Genomic DNA, 26,286 nt, shown 5'->3' with positions numbered 1-26,286 from the left:
TTGATGCTGTGCAACTGTTTACTGGGTCTATAGAAGTAAATTATGTTTTTCAGCAGGGGGAGGCGGGGTCTTGCTGAGCTTGTTAACCAAAATCCTGCTCGTAAACTACTGTGGGTGAGAGCGGTGCGCTCTTTGGAAGAGAGCTCAGCATGGATATGAGGAGAAGATGTGAGATGACAGAGACAAAGCGAGACACTGCAAGTCAGAAAAATTCAGGCAGCTCACACTCCAACTGAGGATGTGTCGCAGTAGTTCAGAGGGAAAGAGCGGCGCGATCGCAAAAAGAAACTGCAGAGATCATGGAGAGGATCACAGGATGGAGCGCCCGAGATTAATGGGATAAAAAAAAGTATGTTTTGTCTTTTTTTTTGGATCAAGAGAGACGTAAAAGAAGAGCGTACACTCTCCTCAGGTAGTTTTGGTGTTTTTATCTTCAGAGAAAAAAAAATATTTGGGTCTTGAAAGATCATTCAAGATGCACTGAAAATGTCTAGCAGCCAAAGAGTTAATCACGTTATTTTTTTTTTTTAATGCATTAATTTGCAGTGTAAATAATTAATCTTAAAGTTACAGCCCTTAAATTTGGGTAGAAAGATGTGTTTACCTCTAGAGCTTCTGTCATGATGCAGCCCATCACAGCACACACTCTCAGAGTGCCTTCCATGTCCAGTTTGCGCAGAGAAGATTTGAGCTGGTCAATGGGAACCAACCAGGCTCCAATAGCAGGCGTGGCTGTGCTCAACAGATTCAGCTGCCTGTGAAGACAGAGTCACAGGATCCTTCACACCATGTTCATCAACACTGTTTGCATAGGTATTTTCTTCCTGTTGACAACAATCATTATCTTGTGTTTTGGGGCACTTTGTGAAGTCTGTTCTTCAGAAGTTCTCTAAAAATACACATATTTTTAGCTTTAAGAAGTCAAGACCCAGTTTGATGCACTGTGCAGCTGACAGGTCACAGGACAGTTACGATTTAAAACCCTCTCTAACCCATACTTTACCTATGCCAGTTAACATAACTGATCAGTAAGCTTAAGGATCCTTAGTCAGTTGACAGAGAAATCTGGAAATCTGGTCATGTTTTATCCAAAAACTGTGCAGAATTGATTCTGATTTAAGAATGCACCAGAGAAATCAACCCCCTGTGTAGAAAGCCTTCACTACTCTTCACAGGAAGCGCTCAGTTTTTAATTGGAGAGAATCACAGAGCTTGTGAAATCACTGATGCAAAAATATTTTTTTGAAAAGCTGTGGGAGGAGGTAGGTGCCATGTAAAAAATTAAGAAAACAGAATTAACTATGAGCAGTGACAGTACAAACTACAGCAGTCTGTAGATGTCAGCAGAGTCCTACCTTGAGAAGGCCTGTGAAGCAGACCGCACATTGGTGGGGGCAGCAAAACTGAACCAGATCTCCCTGATGGTCAGTTTCATGCTGCTGGAGTCAGGAGGTGGGGGCATGAGGGGGAGGTCTTTCTTCAGGTCATCTGACTCCACGCCCTCATCCTGTTCGACATGGTTTCACAAGCAGATGACACAGACAGAAGTGAATGACTGAAAGTTTCGCAGTTTGGGCAAAGATTTTGTGCTTTTCTTGAACCACAACATGTATGACAACAGCTGCAGCTTTTTTATCTCCTTTTGCTCCCTTACTTGCTGCCTAACCACATTCATTCTTATGCTGTCTTACTATTACACCCAAAATATTCTTGATGATCTAGTTTGGTGAAAAATTAAGAAATTAATATAGGATTGTAAAATATTAATGACAGGCATTTCTGTGTGTTTTAAAGGAAAATACCAAAGCAACTAATGAAGAATCCACACTTTTGGGGAAGGATTGAATACAGTATTTTTTTTAAATCCCAGAAGCAAAGACAGAATTTCTAAGAAGGTCACCTGGTCATCTGAGTCGGAATGTTCATTGACATCAGAAGCAGGGCTCATGGTGTCATTTGGCAGGTTGTCATCAGAGACGTCTGTGCTGTACCCGCTTCCTGTCTGTGAGCCTGTTGAACCATTGGACTTGGACATCCCTGTCTTCCCCCCAGTGTCTGAGCGCCCCATCACACCAAACGCATTGTAGAGAATGGCTCCAGACTGACGTCCTCCTGCAGCACAAAGTGTCACACAGTCACTACCTTGCACAGAAACTAACTAATCACTACAGATACTACCCGCCTTCTTTTAATATTTTCAAGTTTTACTGTAAGTCACAACTCTTGCTGAATCTGGGATGTTTTACCTTTGACTGTGAGGTTTTCTATGCCACATTCAAACATTATCCAGCCCCATTTCTCAAGAGATGCAGTTGAACGGCCAAGATCCCCTGCTGTGGCCTGAGCGTCAGTTTCATCCACCAGTGAGAACTCCTCCATCTCCTCCAAGCCAAACAGTACTTTAGACTTCTCAAAAGGTATGGCTGTGATGGCACATGTTCCAATATCTATAGACGAAGCAAAAACAATGCAAGAGTTAAAGCTTTTTTTCTTTTAAACTCAAGCGTTATAAAGACCACCCAGACATATTTTGTTCCTTTGGCCATAATAGTCAGAAATTATGCCCAAAATCTAAAAGTTCATCTTCCCTTCTTTCATTAAGATTTTTCTCTACCCTTAATGGTTAGGGAGTTACAGTAATGACAACAGCTTGCATCAATTATTAATAGAGATTGGAATATCACTGCATGTGGATGAACATCTAGTACCATAATACTCCAGATATCTCCAAGAAGCTTGTCTTTTCTTCTCCAAGGAGCTGTCTGAATTTTCTCGTTAACCCAAATGGTTGAGGAGTTTAAAGAGTACTTGTAAAAAAGAAGCACCAGCACTCAGATGGGTTTTAAAACATTAAGATATGACATGGTTTAATCAAAATATATGATGTGTCTCATTGTTTTTTCTCCTTTTTTAAAGCAGTTTATTTGAAAATTTAAGGATTACAACAATAGTTATAATTTAGCATGAGCGATATTTTGCTTGAGGAGCTTCCTCACACTGCTGAATTAACCATTACAGAAACTGAAAAATTTTGTCAATCAACAATACATTTTTAATTTTATTTTAGGTGGCAAACACCTTACACTGGGTGTTGGTCTAATAATTTGTCAGCACTGCAGCAATTTACTGTTTTCCCAGACAACAGACAGAGTTTTGAGCCTATGCATGATTCCTACTACAGAGATATTTCAGTTTATGAGGCATGACACCTTAAGGCCCAAGGGTCATGGCCAGGCAGTACTGGCCTTGCCCCCTTTGTACAAAGGTTTCCTATAATTTTCAGAATATTTTAATGATGTTAAGAACCATGGATAATGATATCTACAAAATCTCTGCAATTTTACATGAGGGGAAATTTCAAGTTTTCAAGTGTTTTTTTCCCATTCCAGATCTTTGGATTGGGGTTAGTAAAACTAGATGGAAAAGTATGTGTGGAGCAAAAGAAAAAGGAACAATTGAAATAATGTTGCATCAAACCTTAATGCACAGAAAAGGGCTTACAGAAAAAAAAATTCCTCTGAAACCTTGTATTTTCTTAAGTATCCAAACAAGTGTCATATAAAGGGAAAGCGGACCACACTGAGGATGAATCAAACAGTTTTCTTCAAAACCAACCTGTGGTGTCAAGGCCTCGCAGCTGGCTGTGGATACGATGGATGTTGAGCCTGGCTGCGATCTCTTTGCCTTTCTCGATACCAGCGTTGGAGCGTAGTGAACCAGAGGACTGGGGCTGCATCTTAGTGGCTGAGGCGTACTTTTCCAACAGGACTGAAGGTCGTCCATGTTCTACAGTGTTGGGTGTTTCCTCCACAATACCCCTAAAGAAAGGGAAAGGTAAATTAAGTGGCTGTTGTGGACTCAGGGAAATATATGTTGATCATGTTAAGTAAACCCAGTCATTAACACAAAAAGCAAAAGACAAATCACATTAACATTTGATTCCAAAACCAAAACACAAAAACAACACATTGTCTTAAAGCGAATGCATTTTGAGTTCTAATGTAGCTCATCAGCTGTCAAATGTTATTTAACTTAAAATTTGTCTTGATCTCTCTCCTGATTTAAAAAATCTATGCTGTTTCTGGCTACAGCAAAGAGCTGTGAAATGAATAGAGTGTCAGACCACACAGGTGACCCCAGGAACACTATATATATATCCATTAGTAGAGAAGTGCTCACCCTGAGCTTGGTGTCACAGGGGAATATTCCATCAAGAAAACAAAGCATGTTTCATGGGATTTCAATGCATGTTATCAAATGTTTTCACATTTCTGACTTGAGACTGACTTCTTTTGTCTTGGAAACACAAACTGTGTATTAATAAATATTTCCTCTTTTTCAATTTTTGGTTTCAGATTTTTAAAAAAACTAATAAATTAAACAAATTTAAGTGAATGACACCAAGTTCTCTAAAAGTTGCACTTTAAAGACCAATTGGGAGTTTCAGTGAGCCTAATACAACACAGAAACATTTATCCAGAGTCAAAAATTATAGCTAGGGGTGTAACGCTATACACAAATTTCTGTTCTGTCATTAAATAGTTTTGAAATTTTAGTTTGGTATGTTTTAGGATTGATGTAGCGGAAAAGGTGACAAACAAAACACATCACTAAAATTCTGTTTTATAAGGAACTTGTCAAACTTTACACACTGTCCAAAGCAGATAATCAACAGTTTAGGCTTCAAAGTCTGTTCAAACTTCTTTTTTAAATGCAACATAACAAGAATCATAGATGTTTCATAGACAACTCCTCTCACCCCCTCCACAACGAGCTGTGGGACATGGGCAGCTCGTTCAGCCAGCGCATCATCCCACCCAGAAGCAGAACTGAGCGCTTCAGGCGCTCCTTTGTGCCCACCGCCATCAGACTATTGAACAGCAGCGGAGGCCGCAGTACATCACTGCACTGACCTCCACTAATCGATGTCTATGGCAATAATACACTACACTGCTCTGCACTTTAATATTTAATATTTAATATATACTGTGTACATTGCTCTCAATTTGTTTTTGCTTTTTCATGTCATCCTTCCTTTGTCCAAAAAACATACTATGTGTAATTTTATTTTACTTTATTTTTCTCCCAATGCATGCTGCTACCTTTTTACTTGCCCTGTACTGCTGCAATACTTGAATTTCCCCTCTGGGGATCAATAAAGGATTATCTTATCTTATCTTGAAAGTGGTACAGAAAAATAATAAAATACACAAGGAACCCAAATAATGCAGGATCCAAGATTACCCCCCTCCAAGAGTCAAATGTAGATTTTATATTTGGCAAAGAAACTCCAGGGGTCTGCACCAACCGTACAGTAGTTTTATCCTTTTTTTTTGGTGAAGTTGCAGCCTCTATCTCCAGTGCTCTGTCAGGCTGGGCTCACAAGCAAATGCATGCACCCAAAAACACCATGCCTTACCTTTAACCACACTGGACATCAAGTTACTCAGTTAAGACCCCTGATAGAAAGTTTCAATCCCCAAAACCCACTTTCAGTGGAGGGTCCATTTTAACTTTGTTGTCTGTGCTACTGAGGGAGGCTTGATAGGTATTTTTCCCCTTACCACTAGTGCCTTTTGTCTTTACCACTGACACAAATCTGATCACAGGTAGGACAATATAAACTCAGTTTGTTTCGAGGTGATTTGCAGAGCAAGTCAGTTATTCTGAAATCAGTGTTTTAAAAGCCCACACCCCTTATATCAACACAATGTCACGATAATATAAGACCCTACCTGTTCATTCTGAACTGGGTTGCAATCCTGTCGAAGCACAGTGCCACAAGAGACACATGTGTAACACACTTACTGGAGCAAGAAGGTGACCCTTCCTCTACAGACGCCTGTAGAAGGCACAGGTTTATCTGCCAGGGTAGAAATAAAACAAAACAAAAAGATGGGTTAACAAAACTGGACTGTATGCAACCATGCCTTTAAATAAATAATATTTCTCCGTAAATCCTGTTGCCGTGGACGAAAATAAAAGCCATCCCCAGTACAATCTCTTTAAGAGGACAGATAATTGCTCCACAGGGAGTAAGGTTTAATCAAAATATTAGTTGAGCAAAGGCTGTGAATACTTCAGTACATATGATTTCTTGGTTATTTCATATTTCAAATGACTAGAGGTGTATGTGGAATTTTGTCGAGAAAAAAAAAGAAATTCATTCAACTTTAAAATGAGCCAGTAGCATAACTAAATGTGAAAAAAATGAAGTGCTGTGAATATTTTCTGGATACGCTGTAACTACAAGATATTCAGAGGGCAACCTGAAATCTATAACGCATGCCCACAAAAAGTTAACACCAGTTATGTATAACTAGAGCGGCAACCTCTGGTCTAAAAATATGAGGCAACGTGGAAATGCTAGAATCTGCACTTCACTGAGTGTCCACTTGAGGCTGCCTCCGGAAGTATAGAAAGCCATCAAGCCAAAAACATTTCACACACCATGTTAAACCCAGTCATTCTTTGAAAGGAAAAGAGATCTTCAGTAATGTTTATTACTTTGTGCCCTCTATTGGACCCCTGTTATTTGGGACCACTGGCTTCTCATTATGGGGGTCACAGGTCTTACTTTGGGAATGGAGACGTTGGCTTGGAGGCCCTTGATTTTCACGTTGTCTGGTTTGATGGACAGGTCTGTCTGGCCGTGGGAGATGTTGAGGGAGCCAGGAGTGGTGCCCTCTGTCTTGGACAGCTTGTGTTCCTGTTTGCCTGTTTGGCTCTGAATGGGTCGAGATCCAAAACAGAGAGATGTTAGTTATTTGGCCACAAACTTGTTTTTTAATTGGAAAGCTGATTTCAACAAACATGGGGCATTTGGAAAAATAAATAAAACCAGTCTTTTAGACACAACCACAACAAGTGCAGCTTTTTCCTTTGGTTTAAAACCATCAATATCTCCTTGATATAGTCATTACTAGGCTGCAAATTAACATGAGTATCATGAAAATTTAACCAATGGAGCAACAATTGTTGAACGTACAGACTCAGTGACAGTGGATTTGCTGATTTGATAGGCTTCATTGAGGACTTTCCCGTGCAGGTCATCCAGAATGGCTGCAGGATGACGGATACTGGCAAAGTGGACCATGGATTCGATATACCTTAAGAGATCAAACAGAGACATTTGTGATGGAAGGACAAGAAAACAACAAAGTGAAAACCTGGTATGTATGTTTAGCTCCATTTGCAAAATAAAAAAAGCAAAACAAAACCACAAAAATCTCTATTGTCAGATCCAAAAACTTGATTATGTCACAGCCATTCTTAAAGCTATCACCTGCCATTGACCCATTTCCTAACTGCAATCTAAGGTAATTGCTCCTAAGACAATTGTAAACCAGCAATGTCAAACTACGGCAAGCAATTGCACTAAGAGGTCAAACGTACGTTCAGAATGGTTACTACCTGTCCAGGGATTCAGCTACAAGTGGTGTCAGTACCACATTGATGGCTCCCTTGACCTCCACGATGGCAGTTGTCCTGGTCTGAGCAAGGGGCTGCTCCAGAGTCCAGTCTTCTGTTGTTGTGTCATCGTCTGTGTTCTCCATGGCTCTTTTATCCAGTGGGGTGTACGGTGTACTGTAGAGGAAAAAGTGACAGTATTTGCTCTGTCTCTGTCACATGCATGTACTGAATATGTTTGTGCGTTTGTTTGTGAAGGGAAAGAAATAAAACACCAGCATAATGTGTTCAAACGTCATATTAAAAAAACAGAAATTTACACTTACAGAAAATTATGTAAAATGTTTTTTAAGAAGATATTTGTTTAGGTAGCAGTGTAAAACACATATTACTTATGGACTGATAATATTTTGAACTTCCAAACATAAACTCCACCAAAACTACTGTTTAAAGGTCCCATATTATGCAAAAATCACTTTATTAAGTCTTTTAGTTAAATTTGTGGGTCCCACAAAATGTGATATTTAATGAAAAAACCTGCACTTAGTAGTGCTTGTGAATGTAAAATCCTGACTTAAAACGAGCTGTTTGGAATTTCTGGGGTTTGCCGACGTCAGCAATTCCCTTTTTTGAATATTCAGGAGCAAGTCTGACCTGATTGGTCCACTGGAGCAAATACCCCGAAACCTCTCCCCGCCCACTCCTCTCCCTGCATCTGGAGAGAAATCTCTCCAGCAACGGGGAGAGGAGTGTGGTTGTTTTTGGCTGTAAACAGCCACATAGTTCCATACACAAGCTTTCCATCTCAGAAGAAGACAAGACTAAGCGGCTAGAGTTCATTTATCAAGGAAATGTGCCAGCTACACTCAGTAAAACTGTGCATGTGTGTGCTCGTCACTTCACGGCTAACTGCTTTTCCAACCTTGGACAGTATAACAGAGGGCTAGCAAATCGACTGGTCCTGAATCCAGGCGCATTACCAACCATCCACCAACTAACCTGGGACCCTGGAAATGTGAGTATTTTAAATGCTGTGTGCTGTGGAGCAGATGTAAGAGCTTTTCCTCAGTGTCCCCCCTGTCTCTGCGGTAGCTTCAGGATGCTAACTTTAGCTGCGGTTAGCCTGTTGTTTTAGCCTGTAATGTTACGGTAAACGAGCTTCGCTGTTTTCTAAACATTGTGCACTCGGAGCTTGTGGTGCCACTCTCAGTGATGCTGAAGAGTGGGGCGGTATCATCTGTGGCTCATTTACATATGAAGGTCACGCCCACTAAATCAGAGTGTTCTGAACAGAGGGGCTATGAGAGCCTGGAAACAATGCTGCTGTGCTTCATTTATTGGCTTTTTGGACCAAAACATGTTACTACCATTTCATGAAGACATCAATGATCCATATTAGACTGCAGAAAAGGAGAAAAATATGGGACCTTTAAGTTCAAATAAAAAATATCCGTTTAAAGGTACGGTGAAGAGAAATTGGTGGCTTTGCATAATAGCACAGGAAAACAAGTCCCCTTTCATGGATATGACTACTGTGGGATGTAGGGGTGGGTGGATGGATGGATGCAGAGAGACAGAGAGGTGGATAGATAGATACCTGTTGTTTTCTCCCATTAGTTGGACTCCTCTATCCATCAAAGAGCTGGCGGAGAGGCCCTGCTTTATCACCTGCATGAAAGAAAACACATTACACCACAAGACGGCTCAACTGTACTGTGGAAGTGTACCACACAATCCTCAACACAGCGAATATTAAAAACAAGATTGTTGAATCCAACTAAAGCTTCACAAGTCAAAGGGGCAAATACACTTGTTCATTCAAAGACTTTTTGTTTTAAGACAAGGACCTTGAAGGTAGGGACAGAGAGTTGGTCAAAAGAAGCTGAGCTCTCTTCGCTGGTGGGTGTGTCCAAATCGAGGGGGCGGTGTAGTGATGATTTGGAGGTCCTCTTGTTGGTGGGCTGTTTGACCGACCAATTTGAGACCTAAAACAGGAAAGTTAAAGTGTCAAAATTTGATCAAATAATTCAACACAAACAGGCAGAGTTTTACTCCAAGTACCAAACTTATAATAATGTATTTAATTATGACAACAACAAACAACTTAAAAAAATCTAAAGCTCCAGCGTCAGCAAAAACAAATAATCTGAAAGACTTTGCCTGGTAGTGTGCCAGGTAGCTCTGGTAGCATGCCATAACGTGGGGTTGGCGGGTTACAGGGCCTGGTTCAGCAGTCTTCTCTGCTTCCACTGAGCTCTCCTCCTCAGCCAGGGCCGAGACGAAGGAGGCCTGGGACGTGTGACTGGGCAGAGGGTGGGGTGGCAGTGGAGGCAGCGGAGGCAGAGGTCGTGGCTCAGTGATCAGCTCTCCGTTGAGCATGTAGGTAAGAGGACCCTCCACGCTGTGGTATATGGAGCTTCGGCTGGGCAAAAACCAAAGGATATAAAATGAATATTTCATTACACAACAGTTACAGACAATGATTAACAGAACATTAAGTACTTTCTGTCTGTGTATAGTTTTACGCTTGAAAAGCCTCTTCTTATCCAAGGCCTTACGTCATGCTGAAAGCTTTTATAAGACTGGAATTAATTCATTACATTTGTTCTGGGTTAAGGTTGTGTTAATCAAAAGTCGACTGGAACCAATGTGAAACATATTGGGTATCCAAAAATTAAAACAGACTTGCAGAACAAGAATGAAATCTAATTTGAGAAACAGTTGTAATGATTAAAAGTCTGACTCGCTGCAGTCCTTCCCACTCATGTTTCAATGATCCAAGTAATTACAGTAAAAACCTACATTGTGTTTAGCTTTAGGAAAGTTCATTAACACAGTGAAATGCAAAAACGTTTCATTATTAAGACATTAACATCCAAACGCTGTTACTGTATTCCTGTGTAATGACCTGCTCCGTATAAATCAAAACTATTCACACACCAAGAGTTCAGAGCTTGGTTAAAGAAACTCCAAAGCAATACTTTCACCCCAGCACCCATAACTCTGGGAAAAGCAAAGTGCACATATTATTTTTCTTAGTTGTGATACAGAAAATTTTGCAATAACAAAAATCTTCAATGTAGTTCAAACATCTAAAGTTCTGGAGAAGGGCTCTTTACATAAAAGGGTTTTACTTCAAGCTTTCCGGCGAGGTCAGAACTTCCCTGAAGAGTCATTAATTCATCTGCTTATACAGATGAGAGATGGGAGAGTCTTTGATGTTACTGTGAGCTGTCTCTCTCCCGGATGACTCGACTATCACTGTAATCATACGCTCAACCTTGTGCTTCATTTAACCAACCACACAGCCTCTGCTTAAAGTTTAAACCCTTTTACTTTGAGAATTCATCTGAGAGCTGCTAAAGCTGTGCTCTACCTGAACAAGCGTCTCTGTAGTTAAGTTATGTTTGATATGTTTGCTGTCTGACCTGTAGCTCTCCATGTGATAGGGAGGCTGCTGTGGCTGCTGCATCTGCTGCCTTCTCTTCTTCTTCCGCCCTGGGTACGTCCCTGGACCCTCATCAGCACTGCTAATTGGCTCAAAGTCCTCAGCAGCAGAGAAGTAGGCCTCACTGTCAGCCACAGACATGCTGGAGTCAGCAGAGCGGTACTGGTGGAAGGTGTTGGAGTCCGCTGAGGGTGTGAAGGGGAAAGAGCCATAGCTCCTACGCTGACGTGGGGAATCCAGGACATTCTCATCACTGCGGGAAACCTCGCTGCTGAACTGTACGCCACTGGACAGCACTGGTGGAGGCTTGTCAGTGAAGACAGCTGCTGACAGGCTCTTGGTGCTGCCAAGCCGCCCAGAGTGTACTGAGGACTGGCGCTTGAGAGGGGAGCAGAGTGGAGAGCGCACTGAAGTACGGTCCTGGGAGCTGTTGGGTGAAACAGGGGAGACCTCTGGAACCTCACCTAGAGTGCTTCACAGAAAGGCAAAATATTACACCAGTGAGTCCTTTCTGAGCGATCAGAGGATGTTTGAAGTACATAATGTTGTTTACTTCCTGAATTCTATCAGTCTGTCATGTTCTGCCTGCTAGCTTCAACAGTGTTATAGCACACAATGTTTCATTTAATACAGCATCCAGACTATATGTCAAACATAACTTTGGAAAGTGCTTACTCAGCAGGACTTTTGCCGTTCATCTGAAACAACCGTTCCTCTGTGCTTGGTGAGGGGGAGTCTCGCTCTCCAGCCAGCAGGGGCAACGCAGCACTGGAGGAACTATTTTCCTCAGAGGAGGAGGCGGAGCTGTGGGACCGCTGTGGCACCTGAAGACTGAGATGTTGCTGACCACGCCTCTCAGGCAGCTCAGGAGGCAGGCATGGTGAGTGTGTGTCTGTCTTCAGTCCTACAACTCTCCCTAAGAAAAAATGGAATTGATCACTTTGTAGCCAAACAAGATGAATGCTAATGATTACAATAAAAAAGAATAAACTCTCATAAAACAAAAAACTAGATGGTTTTTGCCGACAACAATTAAAAGAAAATCTTAATTCGCAAAACAATTCCGCTGACACATACCATCAACTTTCGGTGTTTCCTTGGTGATAATCCACTCCCCAGGCTGCAGCAGAGACTGACCATAGGACATGTCTGACTCAGTGCTTGAAGAAGAAAATGCAGATGAAGAGGATGGAGTGAGCTCTTCCAGTTTGAAGAAATCCAGGCCCACATTGGTGCCTCCAAAAAACCTGCAGCCTCCAAGGCAGCCACAGCGATTCCTGTTGCGCTTGTTGCGAATGCCTGCCTCTTCCGGCCATAGAAACCAAAGCCTTGGAAGAAGAGGATAAAGAGAGATGACCACAATTGGAAGTACAATATAGCAAACAAACAGAAACAGAGCGACCTTGTCTACCACAAGGTGTGGTAGCTGTTCAGTCTTGCGGACATACTAAATCATTCTAGCCTAAATTATTGCATCACTGATCTTATTTTTATGTTTTCCTTTATTTTTAACATTATAACATCTGTGCTGTCAAAATATTAAGTTAATATTGTGTTGATGTATCTTAGTGAATATAAAAAATCTACAAAATTAACTCATATAAATTAAGCATCTTTGCACCTTAAAAAAAGCTATATGAGTCTGACTTTTTATTATGATGATTATTATCATTATTATTATTATTTTATCATAAGTATTATTATTATTATAAGTTTTATTATTATTATAAGTTTTATTTTTATTATAAGTATTATTATTATTGTTATAAGTTTTAGTATTATTATTATCATTATTATTATCATTATTATTATTATTATTATTATCATTATTATTATTATTATTATTATTATCATTATTATTATTATCATTATTATTATTATCATTATTATTATTATCATTATTACTCAACTTTGTATGTTAAGTGTCATCTAAGGCTAAATGACAACTATCAAAGATGGCCTGCATTTACCATAGAAACAAATGACATAAGACAGGAGTGTTTTGTTTTGTTTGCACTGTTGTATCCGACTAAGATATGAGAAATGCTTTGAGTTTTAGAGGAACATCGAGAACATTGCTCTATGAGTTAAGATCCATACATACCCTCAACAGAGAAACTAAGGTATATTCAGGTACTCCTTATTCATGAAATAAATAATAAAGGTCAGAGCTCTCCTGTGTAATACAAATATTTCCCTGCCATCTTGTTAAAGGCTTGTGCCTATGTCAAGGCCATGTTCACACATAGCCAGGTATTTTGGGAAACCGCATATATTTTTAAACGTTTAGGCCTGTCGTCCATAAGAAATTGCAGTTTTACGTCACTGAAAACAATATTTTCTGAAAACTCCAGCCAAAGTGGAGATTTTGGAAAACTTTGGTTTCATGGTGTCGTGTAGACGCCAGAAAATTTAGTTTTTGGTTCGCAAACATCACAGATAAATGACATGGGTTCATCATTATTGGATGGCACAGGTTCCACGTCTGACAAACACAGCTAAATATGTGTTTAGCATGCTTCAAGCCTCACTCACCGGCAGATTTGTCCAGTGCATGTGGTCAAAAGTATTTTTAAAAACGAATGAGGGGGATATTAGTTTTTAAAATACCTGGCTACATGTGTACAAGGCCTAAATCACCGTCAAAAGAGGTATCCTTATTTTTTACTACTTTATTGAAATGTACCACTTATGAAGACTGTTTGTCCAGAAGATGTGTTCAGTACTACTTCTTTACATTTTAACAAGCAATATATTTTATGACTGCATCACTGACTCATTAAACACAGAGTGCTGTTATAAAGCAAGTGAATCATTTCTGCTTAAAGAGCTACTTTCAGCAGGGTGTTTTAACATCACACAGCACCACAACAAACACTTGCTGGCCCCTGTAACAAAATTTACAGATGAAGTCAAGGCAAACAAAAAGAGTCAGAGAGGTCACTTGGTAAGCAAAGAAGACACAACAGTGTGTTTTTACCTTTTGGTCTGAGCATCATGCAGCTCCAGAAATTGCCTCTGGACTTCACACTTGGCTGAGTGGTCAGCAGCCAAGGCGATGTCTGCGGTAATGAGGTTCAGGCTGACTGAACCTGCCTCAAGCCAGACTGAGCGTCGCAGCAAAGGGGGCTGACTGGGACCTAATGGCTGACCCAGACCCTGACCCTGACCAGCTGGCGGCGGCCTGGCTCCCTCGCTTTGCTGCTGCTGCTCGATGTACTGCCGTATGTTTACGTCCTGCACCACAGCGCTGATGCCCTCTCCTACCGCCTGGTTGTGCAGGTTGCAGTTTGCAACACGAATGTTGGCCGTCTGAAAAAAGACATTAGAATAATAACACCACACACAGTTTATCAAAACATCATTGAGTTTCAAATAATTCAATACGTATTTTTTAATGGAAGAAGTTTAATTGATCCAAATCATGTTGAGGTTGGAGGTAATTACCTTAATGTTGGCAGCACAGCCATGCTCTACAACGAAGAGATCAACTCCATCCATTGCCAGTCGTGTCATGGTGTACTTCAGCTCCTCTGATGTCCGGCAGTGACCCGGGAGGCAGGTCATCTGAAAGATTTGTAAATAATAGCAAGGTGGGGTTTGAATAGTTAAAGCCTGGCTTTTCTTTGGCTTAGCTGCTAGAAACCGATCAAGGCTCTTGGGCAGAGTTTAGAAAAAGTTATATTTACGATAATAAGCATATTTAGAAATATACGCTTATTAGTAATTCCATACAAACATGTTTCTGTGAAACAGACTTTTCTTCAAAGTAGCTTAAAGTATAAAAAGTGAACTTTGTTGTTTCCAATTGGTGGATTAGACCATAAATGAGAGAAAAATGGACATCACATTGCTTGGCTCGAAGTGAGGGCAGCACCATTAACTGTATATAGAGTGGACAGCGTGGCTCCCCTATTTATCATTGTACAGTTTTGAAGCCAAACTACCCCTGTCACAGGGGCTGCCATTGACAGCCAGAGTCTGCGCAGCAGAGGCTATGAGGGACTCAGCGACAATCTGAGTGAAGCCGGGTGACAAAATTGATGATCTTTTTTTCTTTCAAGAGTCTTATCTCTTCTTGGCTCTCCCTACTGACATATTTTACAATCCCCCCAAAAATACACAAGAACGACAGCCGTCAATCATCGTTAAATGTGACGTTGTTTTTAACCTCTTATAACTAATAAAAAAGAGACTTTTCAGAAAAAAAGAGAACTTGAAAACAAGGCAGCCAAATAACACCTTCAAATCACCACAACATTTGGATGTGAGAAACATTTCTAAGAGGTGTATAATTTTTTTTAAAGTTTGACCACAGCCCATCTGGAATGACTGGGAAGTCAGATTTTTTTTTACCTATACTGCAGCCAGCCATCAGGGGGAACAATTTTCTTGGGGACCTCACTTCGAGCTCAGCAAGATCAATTTTTTCACAATCTATGGTCAGCACAAAAACTGCTCTCCCTTGTGGCTGGCTGCAGTATAGGTCAGAAAATCCATCTCCCTAGTCATTCCAGATGGGCTGTGGTCAACCTTTAATTATTAAAACACCTCGTAGAAATGTTTTTCACATCTGTGTGCTGTGAGGATTAGAAGATGTTGGGCTGCAGTTTTCAGTAGTTATTACTATCAGATGTTAAAAAACAGGGTTTTACAACATGTTGAGCGATGATTGACAGGTGTCACTCTTGCATACTTTTTCGGGAATGTGTCAGAATGGAGAGCCAACAAGAGATGAGACTTTTCAAAGAAAAAAATAAAACTATTTCTGGCTGCACAATGGCAGCGCCTGTGATGGGGTAATTTGGCTTCAAAACCTCACAATGGTAAAAGCAGAACCACGCTATCCATTCTATATCCAGCCTATGGTTTAGACACATAGCAGCAGCAACTAGTCCAAAGCACCAAAGCAGCATCATAATCTACAGCATTAAAAGATTTAGAGTCAGACTTTTCCTGCATTTCACAGAGCACTTCCTATTGTTACCTTGGCATCACAGATGCGGCGGTCAGCACCGTGCTGGCAGATGACGGAGGGCTTGGGTTGTTCAAGCTGAAACTCTCTGGATACCCCATGGAAGAGAAAAGTCTCACCCCACTCTATGATGCTGGCCACCTGAGAGTCAAAACCACCAGCATACACATTACCACTTAAAATAATAGAAAAAACCCACAGATTACGAGCTGCAGGTCATATAATCAAACAATAAAAAACAAGACAGCCATTGATAGGATTGCAAAAGCACAAGGAAACCCCTCAGATTAGTTGTATAAAACATGAAATCACCCACAGGTATGCAATCTATAACAACAAATTAGTCACAGCAGATTCATGATTTAACAGGGTATTCAAACTTAACTGAAGTTTATGCAGGACTACCTGAGAAAAGTTTTGTTTTGTAAGAGTTGTGTGTGGTGATCCTATCAAGCAAAGCTATAAGTCTTTGAATGTTTTGAATGTTTCCAACACAAACACCCATGCACACACCTGTGGCACAGTGACCCTGCCTGTGAGGCCCCCAGCCTGCATGTCAATGAGCCAGGCGTATTCCAGGGTGTCACTGCCCAAGGGGAGGCCCTGAGCAGAGAACATGGCATGAGCTCTCATCTGCAGGCCGGAGAGACTGAGGTGGCCGTCTCTCAAAACCCCGTCTGCTGTCGGACGCTGTGGGTGAGAAATATGTGGAGTCACATAGACATTCTTTTTAATCTTCACAGCATAGTTTTCCTGCGCATTATGTAAAACAAGAGCTTGCTATCTCACTGAAGAAGGAAGACCTGGGACACAGTTATTTGTCAGAGATTAGGGAAAAATATTCACCACATACAACAAAATAGATCCAACTAACCGCATAGAAATTCTGTGTGGTAATGCAATATGCTAATGTTTATGCAAACAAGGTTAGCAGAAATCATGTTTTACATAATGCAACACTGCCTGGTTAGCTTTATTCACATTTTGTAAAATCAGAGACAGACCTTCTGCTGATGCGCATTAATTGTTTAACCTTGTGATATGTGCTATGTAGAACAAGCTGACTTTAATCTAGATGATAAGACTGTTCTGCTTTACATTTCAAATACAGATTTGTATCAAGTCAAAGACTTTTTTTCTGAAGCATTTTTCACTGTATGAAGTCAAGATAAGCAGGAAACATCAAGCATGAAGTAGTTGTGTCTCTGACCTGATAGTTGTCACTGACAAAGATGTGAATGGGAGACAGGAGCAGCTGAAGCATCGTCTCTTTGTAACCCTTCTTCATCTCAAAACAAAGTCGCTCCAAGTAGCCAGATGGACCTTCAGGACCCTCGCTGCTGCAGTGCTGGAGGCACCAACAAAAATAAGTGATTACTCATACATCTCCATGGTCTCATTAACATGAACAGACATCAGAATCAAAGTCCCTTTATGTCTCAAAGCTATGGTCTAAGATTTGAAGCTAAGTAATTGTGATTAACACCGTTTTGAGGCTGTGATGGTCTGATGGTCCGATCTACGCAATATAAAAACCAAAAAGAACCAAAAAAAATCCATTAAGTACAGCAGCTGCAAAACGGCTTAATAATTGACCTATCTGAACCGCCGTTTCCCTCATTTCGGATTTGTGCGTTAGTCCATCCAATCCCCTGTCTCCCCTGCTCCACACTGTCCTGCCCATGGTCCCACCTCGTCCTTCCCCACTACCCGTCTCACGTCAGCTAGCTGCTCAGCTACCAAAGCGTGTCATGGAGCCAGAGAAGACCAAAACCAGGAAGCTGTTACTGTTACCCTCCACAGTGAAGGGAAGAAAATGAAAAGTTTCAAGAAAAAGGTTGAAGCAAGGAAGAATTATGAGCCATATAGGTGCCAACAGAGACTGAATATTGGAGAAATGTACGACTGGTGGAAAAAGCTGCAGAGAGATTTGGGACTGAAGACTGACGCTGAGACAGATGAGTTTCTGTTGAACAGGCAATTACTTTGTTTACCACTGTGGGAGATGTCAGCTGAATAACTCTGGTTAGTCTGAGCCTGTACTGGCTAATGACTGAAAGCTGCTGGTCGGAACGGGTCGGCTCTGTTAATACATTTTAGCAGAAGTTAGCCACACATCTTTGGCATTGTATACCGAGCTGGTGAAGACACACAGAAAAGGTAAAGCCTCGCCCACAGTCGGCTCTGCTCTGATCAGCTGGCAGTGGCAACGCCAGACCTGCTTCGCCGGCTAATTCATGGTTTTGATCGCGCCGGTCTAATTGAAAAAATCTACCACTGTGTGTTACAATGAGGATGATTGTCGTGTTTGTTACATTTTCTGCCGGTCGGCTTCTTGCTCTGTCGGAGGGGGCTTGTTGTAAGGAGGCGAAGAAGGGCGATACGAGCTGGGGGGCAGGATCTTGGAACACGGAGGGGAGGGATGGCTGTGTTTTTCAAATGTGTCTCATCAGCCACACTGGGTTTCAGATCGTAGACCATAGCTTTAATTGTCTCTCTAAAACCGAAATTAGTGAGACAAACACTGCTAACATGTTTAAATAAAAAGCTGTAGCATGAGAGTCATAACACAGGACTATGACCTTGACCTCTGTCCACATTGACCGCTCTTTTTCAATAATAAAAATATATTTTCACTATTCTTGATTTTTTAATAAAAACCTTGAAGAAGACTGCTGTGATTATTTTTACCATTGGTAATCGGCCATGGACTTTGTAGAGGTTGATGAACACAGTAATGTCCCATGGGCGAAGGTCCAGAGGATGGATGTCTGAGTCAACCCTCTGTTCACTGCCCTCTATTCCCAGAGGAGACCAGCCCAGGCCTGAGGAGGTGGAGGTGGACAAAACAGGGCTGGAGACTGCCTCCTCAAAGTCTGTGTACATGTCATCCTCACCAAAGTAGTTTTCCTTTAAAAAAGGAGAAAGAAAGGGAAGACAGACATTTTACAAACTGCCATTACTGTTCTATAAACAGTATTTTTTAAAACTGATTTAATTAAACTGAACAAAAACAAAAGCACAAAATGAGAAATTAAAAGAGTTTGTACCAAAAGTTTTTCCACTCTCCAATGTGAGGATGATCATACCTTGATGGAGATGAGTGCTCGCAGCAAAGGCCCATAAAGGATGATCTGGGAATCAGGGGACATCTCCATCTCTACATGAAGCTTATCAGGGGGGAGCTCTGAGGGATCAGTGGGTGCCCGGGTCTGAGCCGAAGATCCAGATGTACACGTGTAGCGGGGCTGTGATTTATGAGGTCCAGAGGTGTGTTCTGGGGGACGCAGGGCTGACAGCATGGATTCCTCCATCTCAGACACTGGAGACACAAATCATAGACCAGTCAGACGACATTCTGTGAAACAGCTTGGTTAGACAGAGATACGGTGCCTTAACTACGGGTGTGGTAATTGTGATTGTCATAAGCTCTTCTACTCTTTAAAGCCCACTAAGTCGTAGTTGCTTTCAGTGAAAATCAATGAAATGACACTGAAGTGGAGCACTTACAGGACTGTTTGAGTTGCTCATCCGCCTTCTGGGGATATATGGGATGCCAGGTGTAGTCGATGATCAGCAAGAAGTTGGGCACACTCCAGCAGTCCACCCAGCCAGCTCTGTTAAGGGGCAGAAAAAGGTTGTTGACTCAGCACACAGACATAATGCTGAGGTTTTCATCATTTCTAATGGATTTTCCAGCGCACTGTTTGCTTTATGATCCATTTTATTCAGGGACATTCATTAGAGGTTGAAGACAGAGGTCACGCCCCGTTACACTGCCACACAGAGCGAATCAACTCCTGGTGAGTCAGTGGGTCTCTAAGGTCTCCTAAAGAGCTGTATCACTACAGTCTGGCCTGGGACCATCTATGATTATACCTACATTGAGCTTTACTGTACCAAGTGCACATTACATGAGCTACACGAATGACAAATTTTATGACTGTTTGAAGTTTTACCAAGCTCAAGGGGTTTCTTACAGTGGAGGAACAGGCTACAAAGACTGATAAGATGGAAGTGGCTCTGATAAAAAAAAATAAAGCTAAGAGTTTTAGGGCTCCCTCTAACAACTGGCTGCAGGATAAACAAGTCACATCTCCTCTGTCTAAACAAAAATCCAGATACACTTAAAATTGTTTTCTTCTTTTCCATCATGCTGATTTGTCTGATCTTTTTCCTGACAAATTGCTTAAATTGGTCACTCAATGCTAAAAATTTGGTATAAAATCTGTCTTGACAGCTCTTTTGATGAATAGAGAGCTGTGAACACTTAAGTAAAGTAGAGGATGGCTGCCAAAAAAATAACCCGTCTGTGGCTCTGGATAAGCAGGATTGTAGCAGCCATCACAGGAAGTACTTGGCATCACTTTTTGAGGAGATGAGAGCATAATGTTCATCTTTTCATATGGCAAGTGTTGGAAATCAATGCTGATTTTTACTTTTAACAGTTGTAACTAAATATATGGATGGAAACAGACTGGTTGTGCTCCAAGTATATATATATTCTCGTTCAAGGAGGTAGGTTAAGAAGCAAATTTTTAATATCACCACTACCACACTTCACAAAGTTTTCCCTTTCCCTTAGCATCAATTTGAGTCTGTTTTACAATAATGGATAACCCTGCTCTTGCTTCCGTTCCCTCTTCCATGTCTACTCTCCTGGTGCTCCCAGCCCAGCGTGGCTCTAAATCTCTAGCCAGACTCTTCTCCTCTGTTGTTCCCAAATAGTGGAATGAATTACCTAACTCTATACAATCTACAGAGTCTCTTTCTACTTTAAGAGATGTCTGAAGACTCATCTGTTCAGGGAACACTTAGGCCCTTAATCTGACTCTTCTTCTCTTTGTCCTCAGGGGTAGAATAAGTCAGAAGGTCTGCTTTCCACCAAGCGGTCTGGTTTAGGTCAGTATGAGTTGGCTCAGTTAAGCTTGGTCCTGTTTGCTTTTCCACAGCCAACCGTGCTCCCTCGTGGTAGGCGGCGTGTAAGCTGGATGCCGACAGCCACATCAGTAACATAATAGTGTGACGCCATAGCAGCAGTATATTGTTGCAACAAATGATTGTGGTTGTTGGCTAGATAATGCTACATTATTAAAAAAAATTCCGCCCTCAATGGCAGCACCTGCTGCCAAGTAACTTATAGCACTTTGTCGCACTAACTAGGTTTTCCTTCAGTCTAAATTCTTGCTTGCGTTGTATGTCGCTTTGGCGTCTGCTAAATGAAACTGTAGAAATGTAGAGAAATGATTCCCAGGTTAAACTCACTCTGCACTGGTTATGTTCCTCCAGCGAGACTTAGTGGGCTTTGGTGGTGGTGGTGGTGCACTTTGGTGTTCTCCCGACATGAACATGTCTGCTGGCAGCTTTACATTCTGATAGTTCTTGGCGACAGTGAGAAGGGGGTAGCGGCTTGGATGGCACTCTGGCAAGGACAATCGCATATCTGTGTCCTCTGCCTGAAAACAAAACAAAAATATACAAATGAATCCTTTTGGGTTTTTTCAGTTGGTTTTTAGCTGAGTTCAGTATTGTGTGCAAGAGTGTATCAGCACTCACCTTTAAAGTGAAGCGTGTGTTGCAGGTGGTTGGAACAAACTCATTGAAAGGCAGAGTGAAGTCTATATTGAGTGTCTCGCCACATGCCGCCAGGTACACTGTAGAAGATCAGCAGAGCAACCAATTAGTATCCCCAGCTCCGCCATTAAAGATTTTATACGATACAATATATCAAGATTTATAAGAGCTATGCTGCAGTATCCCATCCCTGGTTAGTCAGTGTAAAAGAGGCTTTAAGTTATTGTCTTTATGCAAAGGTTTGGTGTCTTTTGTGCTAATACTAAAGTAGATGATATGCCGTTCTTCTATGGGCTTTCTCACCATTTTCCTGCTGCTTGGTGGAGCAGTCAATCCAGTTGTGCTGGTTTGCAGCCCAGATCATCTCGAACTGGTGGAAAAGGATTTTGAACTTCCAGGAATAGGGCACAAAGGAGTAGATGTCTGGGGCATTATCACTTGCCCAGTCCTGAATCAGATCTTAGAAATTCAAAAGAAACACAAATGAAGGGAAAGTTTTCTGTTGGTTTCACATATTTTGGTGCTAAAATGCAATTAATTTCATAGTTTTTTTTCCTGTCTGCTTAAAGACTCACCAGTGAAGAAGTTCTTCTGGGCATAGATGAAGTGGTAGGTGGCTTTGTAAACTTCAATCTCACACTGCCATGACTGAGGCATGTTCCAAACCCGAGGGTAGCTAGCTATGACGTGAAACTGAAACAGCACAACACATTTCAGCAAAAAAAAAAATCAACTTTACCTTGGTTCCATCTTCATTCCAAAAGTTGGTCCAAAAATGTATCTTCTTAGCGCTTTACATTATAGCTTATAACTTACAGCGAGCATCTCAGCCTCCAGAAGAGTCCTGTACAGCATGCTGCTGGTGGTGTCCACGTGAAGCAGCTGGCCTTTGATAGTAGGAGAGTAGCCTTAGGGCAAAACAAGGCGAAAGAAAAGCAGAGTCATCAACTCTCAAAGCCACAGCTGGGGCTACGGAGTGGCTGATAATGTAATTTATCAAAAACATTTTAAAATCTCCATAAGCTAACAACTTTCCAGGGAACAGATGAGTACATCGACTGATGACTGAAAAAAGTGTCATCAACTCAGTGTTGAATGTTTCATTTTCAAAACCCTGCGATACCAAAAAGGTGTTCCTTCCTGCATCAAAATATAAAATAATAGAGACCTCTAACACTCCTGTTATACTATATTTCAAGTAGTACTGCTCTGAAGTTACAAGGAACCAGCCACACACATTTCCTAGAAGATGGTGTGATTCTGACGACTCCTGCACATTTTTCATGTAAATTTTTTCACAGCCACAGTTTCAAGTCAAAAAAGTGTTTGCTGTTTCTCAAGAGAGAAGATGTGTGGGACCAGATAATATGGAAAATATGTATTATTGTTTATTATTGAATAAAAAATTTTTAGCCCTGCTGTGTTTATTCTTTGTGCTTCAGCGTGCAGAAAACACGTTGATAGAGTTTTCAGTAACTGAAGACAGAGATTTTTAAAATTGCTTTCTGAAGGTTGAGACAGCAAAGATTAGATTTTTGGCAAAAATATGGCAGTTATTGTTATTGTGTATTCCCCATGTGCAATGGACAGATGGCTGTTACTCATCATTATACTGTAGCACAAAAGCACATATTTTTTGTTGTTTTTTTAATTCACGCTCTGTGTGCATGTTTTAAAAGGGTTGTTTAAATTTACAGCTTGCTCAATACACATGCACGCAACCCTGACGTGACAGACCGGCCACCTGCTGGCTTAACATGCTTATGGCATTTCAACAACTCCAGCTAAGTCATGTGGACAGAGAAAACATCTAAAAAAACATATCTGGTGTAAACATTTTTGTCATAAAAGGAGACAATACAAGTTTTGAGAAATACTCATACAAGTGTGGGTGCAAAATGACATACAATTGTATAAAACTACAGTGATAATAAAGCAGCAAGCAGCATTGGATGGGCCCTCCCACTTTGTGAATGTCCAAGTGTATTGCATGTCACAATGTGGCTAAAGCCAGGATCCAGAGCAGTCGCCACAGTTATGTTTTCACGAAAGAAAGAACAATACATGTAGCTATAAATTTTTTAACACAACATGAAGTGCTGGTACACTTGCAGAAACAGATCATAACCATGTTGGTTCTGAGTAGCTGGCATGTCATAATCTGGGAATAAAACTGTTTTCAACACAAGTGTTACAAAGAAAATACTGAGAAAAATATCCAATATTTTCCTAGACAAATAAATTAAAAATATGGTGTGGATTTCATGAGGATAAAAGACACATTTTTGCCACTTGATCAGTCATTGAACCAACAAATAACTGTATCCGAGAAAGACAATTAAGCTTGAAAGACCAGAGTCGATCTGCTGGCAAAAAGTGCTCATGTTAAACATCACGTAGGTAGACTTTTAGAAGAAGCTGAACCCTAAAGACAGAAGGGAATGAAGAGTGTCAAATGAGTTCCATCTCCCCAAATTTTTTTCTCAGAAAAAATAATTTCCAGATATTACTAAGACTTGAAATGACTTCTTTCTGTTTTAGTAAGAAAGTCACGGTCAGTCACAATGTAGGATGGGATGTGTTCTGTGTCTTCTTTTCAATTCCCTGCAGATGCTCATGGATCTCTGGTGGTGGACTAAGACTGAGGTGAACATGAATGGGGGATGTATGGATTAAACTTAAATGATGCTCATGAGTTTTTCATGCCATAGGTCCCTACTGGGGGTAAGACTCGTTTCCAGTGGACTGGAAAAGAAATGGCCTAAAAACTGAAACATTTTTAGCCATTTTTTTTTCCAAAAACCTCGCTTCCTGTCAACTTTTCAAAAGAATAAAAACACCACTTTTTAGCCTTAGGGATCTGGATATGTGTAAAAAAGATAATCTTTTCTTTTTGGGTGATAATGTAACGAGGGGCTTTGCCTCAGTCTCTAAAACAACATGTTAATGCTGACTCTTCCATTGTGGCTGTAGCTTAATCACTGGTCACAACAATTAGTTATAAACAAAGAACAGGATAAGGCTGCAGATGATATGAAAGTCTATGAGCATAAAATGTGTTGAATTAATCTAATTACTAAGTTTTCAAAACTGATCATTAAAACACACTTACCATTTTCTCCTACTGTCATGGGGATGTTGACTTCCAGGTAAGAGCCTGCCCCTACATTCATGTGAATAGCATTGGTTTCCTAGCAACAGGGGTGAAGACAGAGGTGGTAGAAAAGAGGACACAGAAAATCATCATTACTCTTAAATAATTAGTGCTCATGTTTACAATGAAAGTCCTGGAATGAAAACCAATATTGGTTCAAAAGACGTAATAAAATGTCAATCTTCTCTGACCAAGTCTAATCACCTTTTTGATTCAACTCACGTCTGTGTTGGTATTTAGTATTCACTTCACAAAGTAAGCTATTTAAAAATCCTTGCACTGCTCGAGGAAAAAATGTAGATGCCTTAAAAATAAATCAAGATCAATGGCTCAACTAGAGATAAATAATAACTAAGACAAATGGTGGAGTAGAGACAAGACTAAAGACCACAGGTCGACAATAACAGACGAAACAGAGGATTAAGTATAAAGAACACAAGAGTGTGCTGAAGAGTCACCCTGTTTTTGGTGAAAAGCAGATCGATGGTTGCGTCAGCGATGATGTTCATGCGGAGTTCAAAGGCCTGGATCTGCCTGGGTTTTCCTGGCTGAGAAACCTCGGTCACTTTCATGGCCTGATAGTCAGCTGGGAGGAAGAACTTCCACAGACAGTCCCTGAGGGAGGGGAGAGTTGATGTTGAAGTTAGACTCTATCAGTAAAGTCAGTCCCACAGACTTTAGATTACTCAGTGTAGCACTCACTGACTCTTACTGTTGGTTTTAAGTTGTTTAAAGAAGATGTTAAAGATGATGTTACTGTTTAATTTGTTAACAATTATTTCCTAAGGAAGACTCCCTTTGGGATCTAACTTCCTTTGGCAAGACTTATGAGTGGCACTAAGTTGAAACTTTCCATGATCAGCCCTCACCTCTGACGATCTGCCCACGGCCCGTAGTTGAAGTCAGTCCCTTTTCCACAGACAATGTCTAGGCCCCAACATGGAGGCAGGTCCTGAAGCTGATCATCCTCGCTGCATGTCTCTGCCTCCTCCACACCCTCCTGCTCCATGGGCACCGGACCTAAATATTCACACGAGTAGGATTCAAGCCTCAGGCGCTGACAATTGATATTCAAGAAAACACTCAACTGTATGAAAAGCTCTGAAGTCTTGAACCAGAAAACAGATTTACTCAAATTAAATGTAAAAGGGTCAGGATTCTTAAACAGAGGCCTGAGTGTATGTCTGGGTTACCAGATCAACTCAGTCAAAGCTCATTTTGACTGAGTAGTTGTTTTTTCGCATTCTTATTTTTCGTAGTTATATTACTTTTAGTACGGCATGTTCTACATTAATGGCGAAAAATTTAAACGGATGACTTAAAAGTCATGTGAAAGGTCTTTAAGATTAAAAATCTGTCCAGTAATGGTCAAAGTTTGTGACACAGAGGTTGTTAAATTAAAACAACACTTGTTTGTCTTTGTGACCACATTAAATGACAGCAGATGCCCAAGTGTTTAATTTACCATATGGTTTTATCAGTTTATCATTTGTATAAGCATTGGTCAATTACACCAGTGTTTCTCAAATTTTTTTCAGACCAAGGACCATTTATCTCCCCAGAAAAATCCTGAGGACCACCAGGCTAAATAGCCCCAGAACAACACCCCAGGGATCAAATTGATATACTACAAACTGAAATCATACATGCCACAACTTGCTGGGGCTGCAACTAAGTATAATTTCGAAAATGGAGCAATATGCCAGTTATTTTTACTATGAAAAA

At 40.9% G+C, this 26,286-nt stretch overlaps 1 protein-coding gene across 1 annotated transcript in view; it reads right to left on the bottom strand.

Moving 5' to 3' along the window:
* Positions 1-26,286, bottom strand: part of kiaa1109 (KIAA1109 ortholog) — an 80,600-nt gene that overhangs the window by 43,526 nt on the left and 10,788 nt on the right. The window contains exons 10-40 of the mRNA XM_074692588.1: positions 25,431-25,581; positions 25,020-25,176; positions 24,520-24,598; positions 22,224-22,315; positions 21,983-22,100; positions 21,711-21,866; positions 21,390-21,487; positions 21,099-21,289; positions 19,344-19,450; positions 18,923-19,155; positions 18,525-18,743; positions 17,044-17,181; positions 16,347-16,523; positions 15,846-15,974; positions 14,306-14,425; positions 13,839-14,170; positions 11,936-12,186; positions 11,534-11,774; positions 10,839-11,330; positions 9,571-9,832; positions 9,258-9,395; positions 9,008-9,078; positions 7,414-7,587; positions 6,989-7,109; positions 6,578-6,727; positions 5,736-5,863; positions 3,616-3,818; positions 2,247-2,447; positions 1,901-2,112; positions 1,356-1,507; positions 605-755 (exon numbers count right to left, since the gene is read on the bottom strand). Of these exons, the coding sequence (XP_074548689.1) occupies positions 605-755; positions 1,356-1,507; positions 1,901-2,112; positions 2,247-2,447; positions 3,616-3,818; positions 5,736-5,863; positions 6,578-6,727; positions 6,989-7,109; positions 7,414-7,587; positions 9,008-9,078; positions 9,258-9,395; positions 9,571-9,832; positions 10,839-11,330; positions 11,534-11,774; positions 11,936-12,186; positions 13,839-14,170; positions 14,306-14,425; positions 15,846-15,974; positions 16,347-16,523; positions 17,044-17,181; positions 18,525-18,743; positions 18,923-19,155; positions 19,344-19,450; positions 21,099-21,289; positions 21,390-21,487; positions 21,711-21,866; positions 21,983-22,100; positions 22,224-22,315; positions 24,520-24,598; positions 25,020-25,176; positions 25,431-25,581 (5,444 nt within the window). The remainder of the gene's footprint in view (positions 1-604; positions 756-1,355; positions 1,508-1,900; positions 2,113-2,246; positions 2,448-3,615; positions 3,819-5,735; positions 5,864-6,577; positions 6,728-6,988; positions 7,110-7,413; positions 7,588-9,007; positions 9,079-9,257; positions 9,396-9,570; positions 9,833-10,838; positions 11,331-11,533; positions 11,775-11,935; positions 12,187-13,838; positions 14,171-14,305; positions 14,426-15,845; positions 15,975-16,346; positions 16,524-17,043; positions 17,182-18,524; positions 18,744-18,922; positions 19,156-19,343; positions 19,451-21,098; positions 21,290-21,389; positions 21,488-21,710; positions 21,867-21,982; positions 22,101-22,223; positions 22,316-24,519; positions 24,599-25,019; positions 25,177-25,430; positions 25,582-26,286) is intronic.

This window comes from Halichoeres trimaculatus, unplaced genomic scaffold (genome assembly GCF_033239565.1).
Source record: "Halichoeres trimaculatus isolate MK-OKI-2021-1 unplaced genomic scaffold, fHalTri1.1 fHalTri1_scaffold_17, whole genome shotgun sequence".
Classification (NCBI taxonomy): Eukaryota; Metazoa; Chordata; class Actinopteri; order Labriformes; family Labridae; genus Halichoeres; species Halichoeres trimaculatus.
This window is presented reverse-complemented; position numbering and strand designations above follow the sequence as displayed.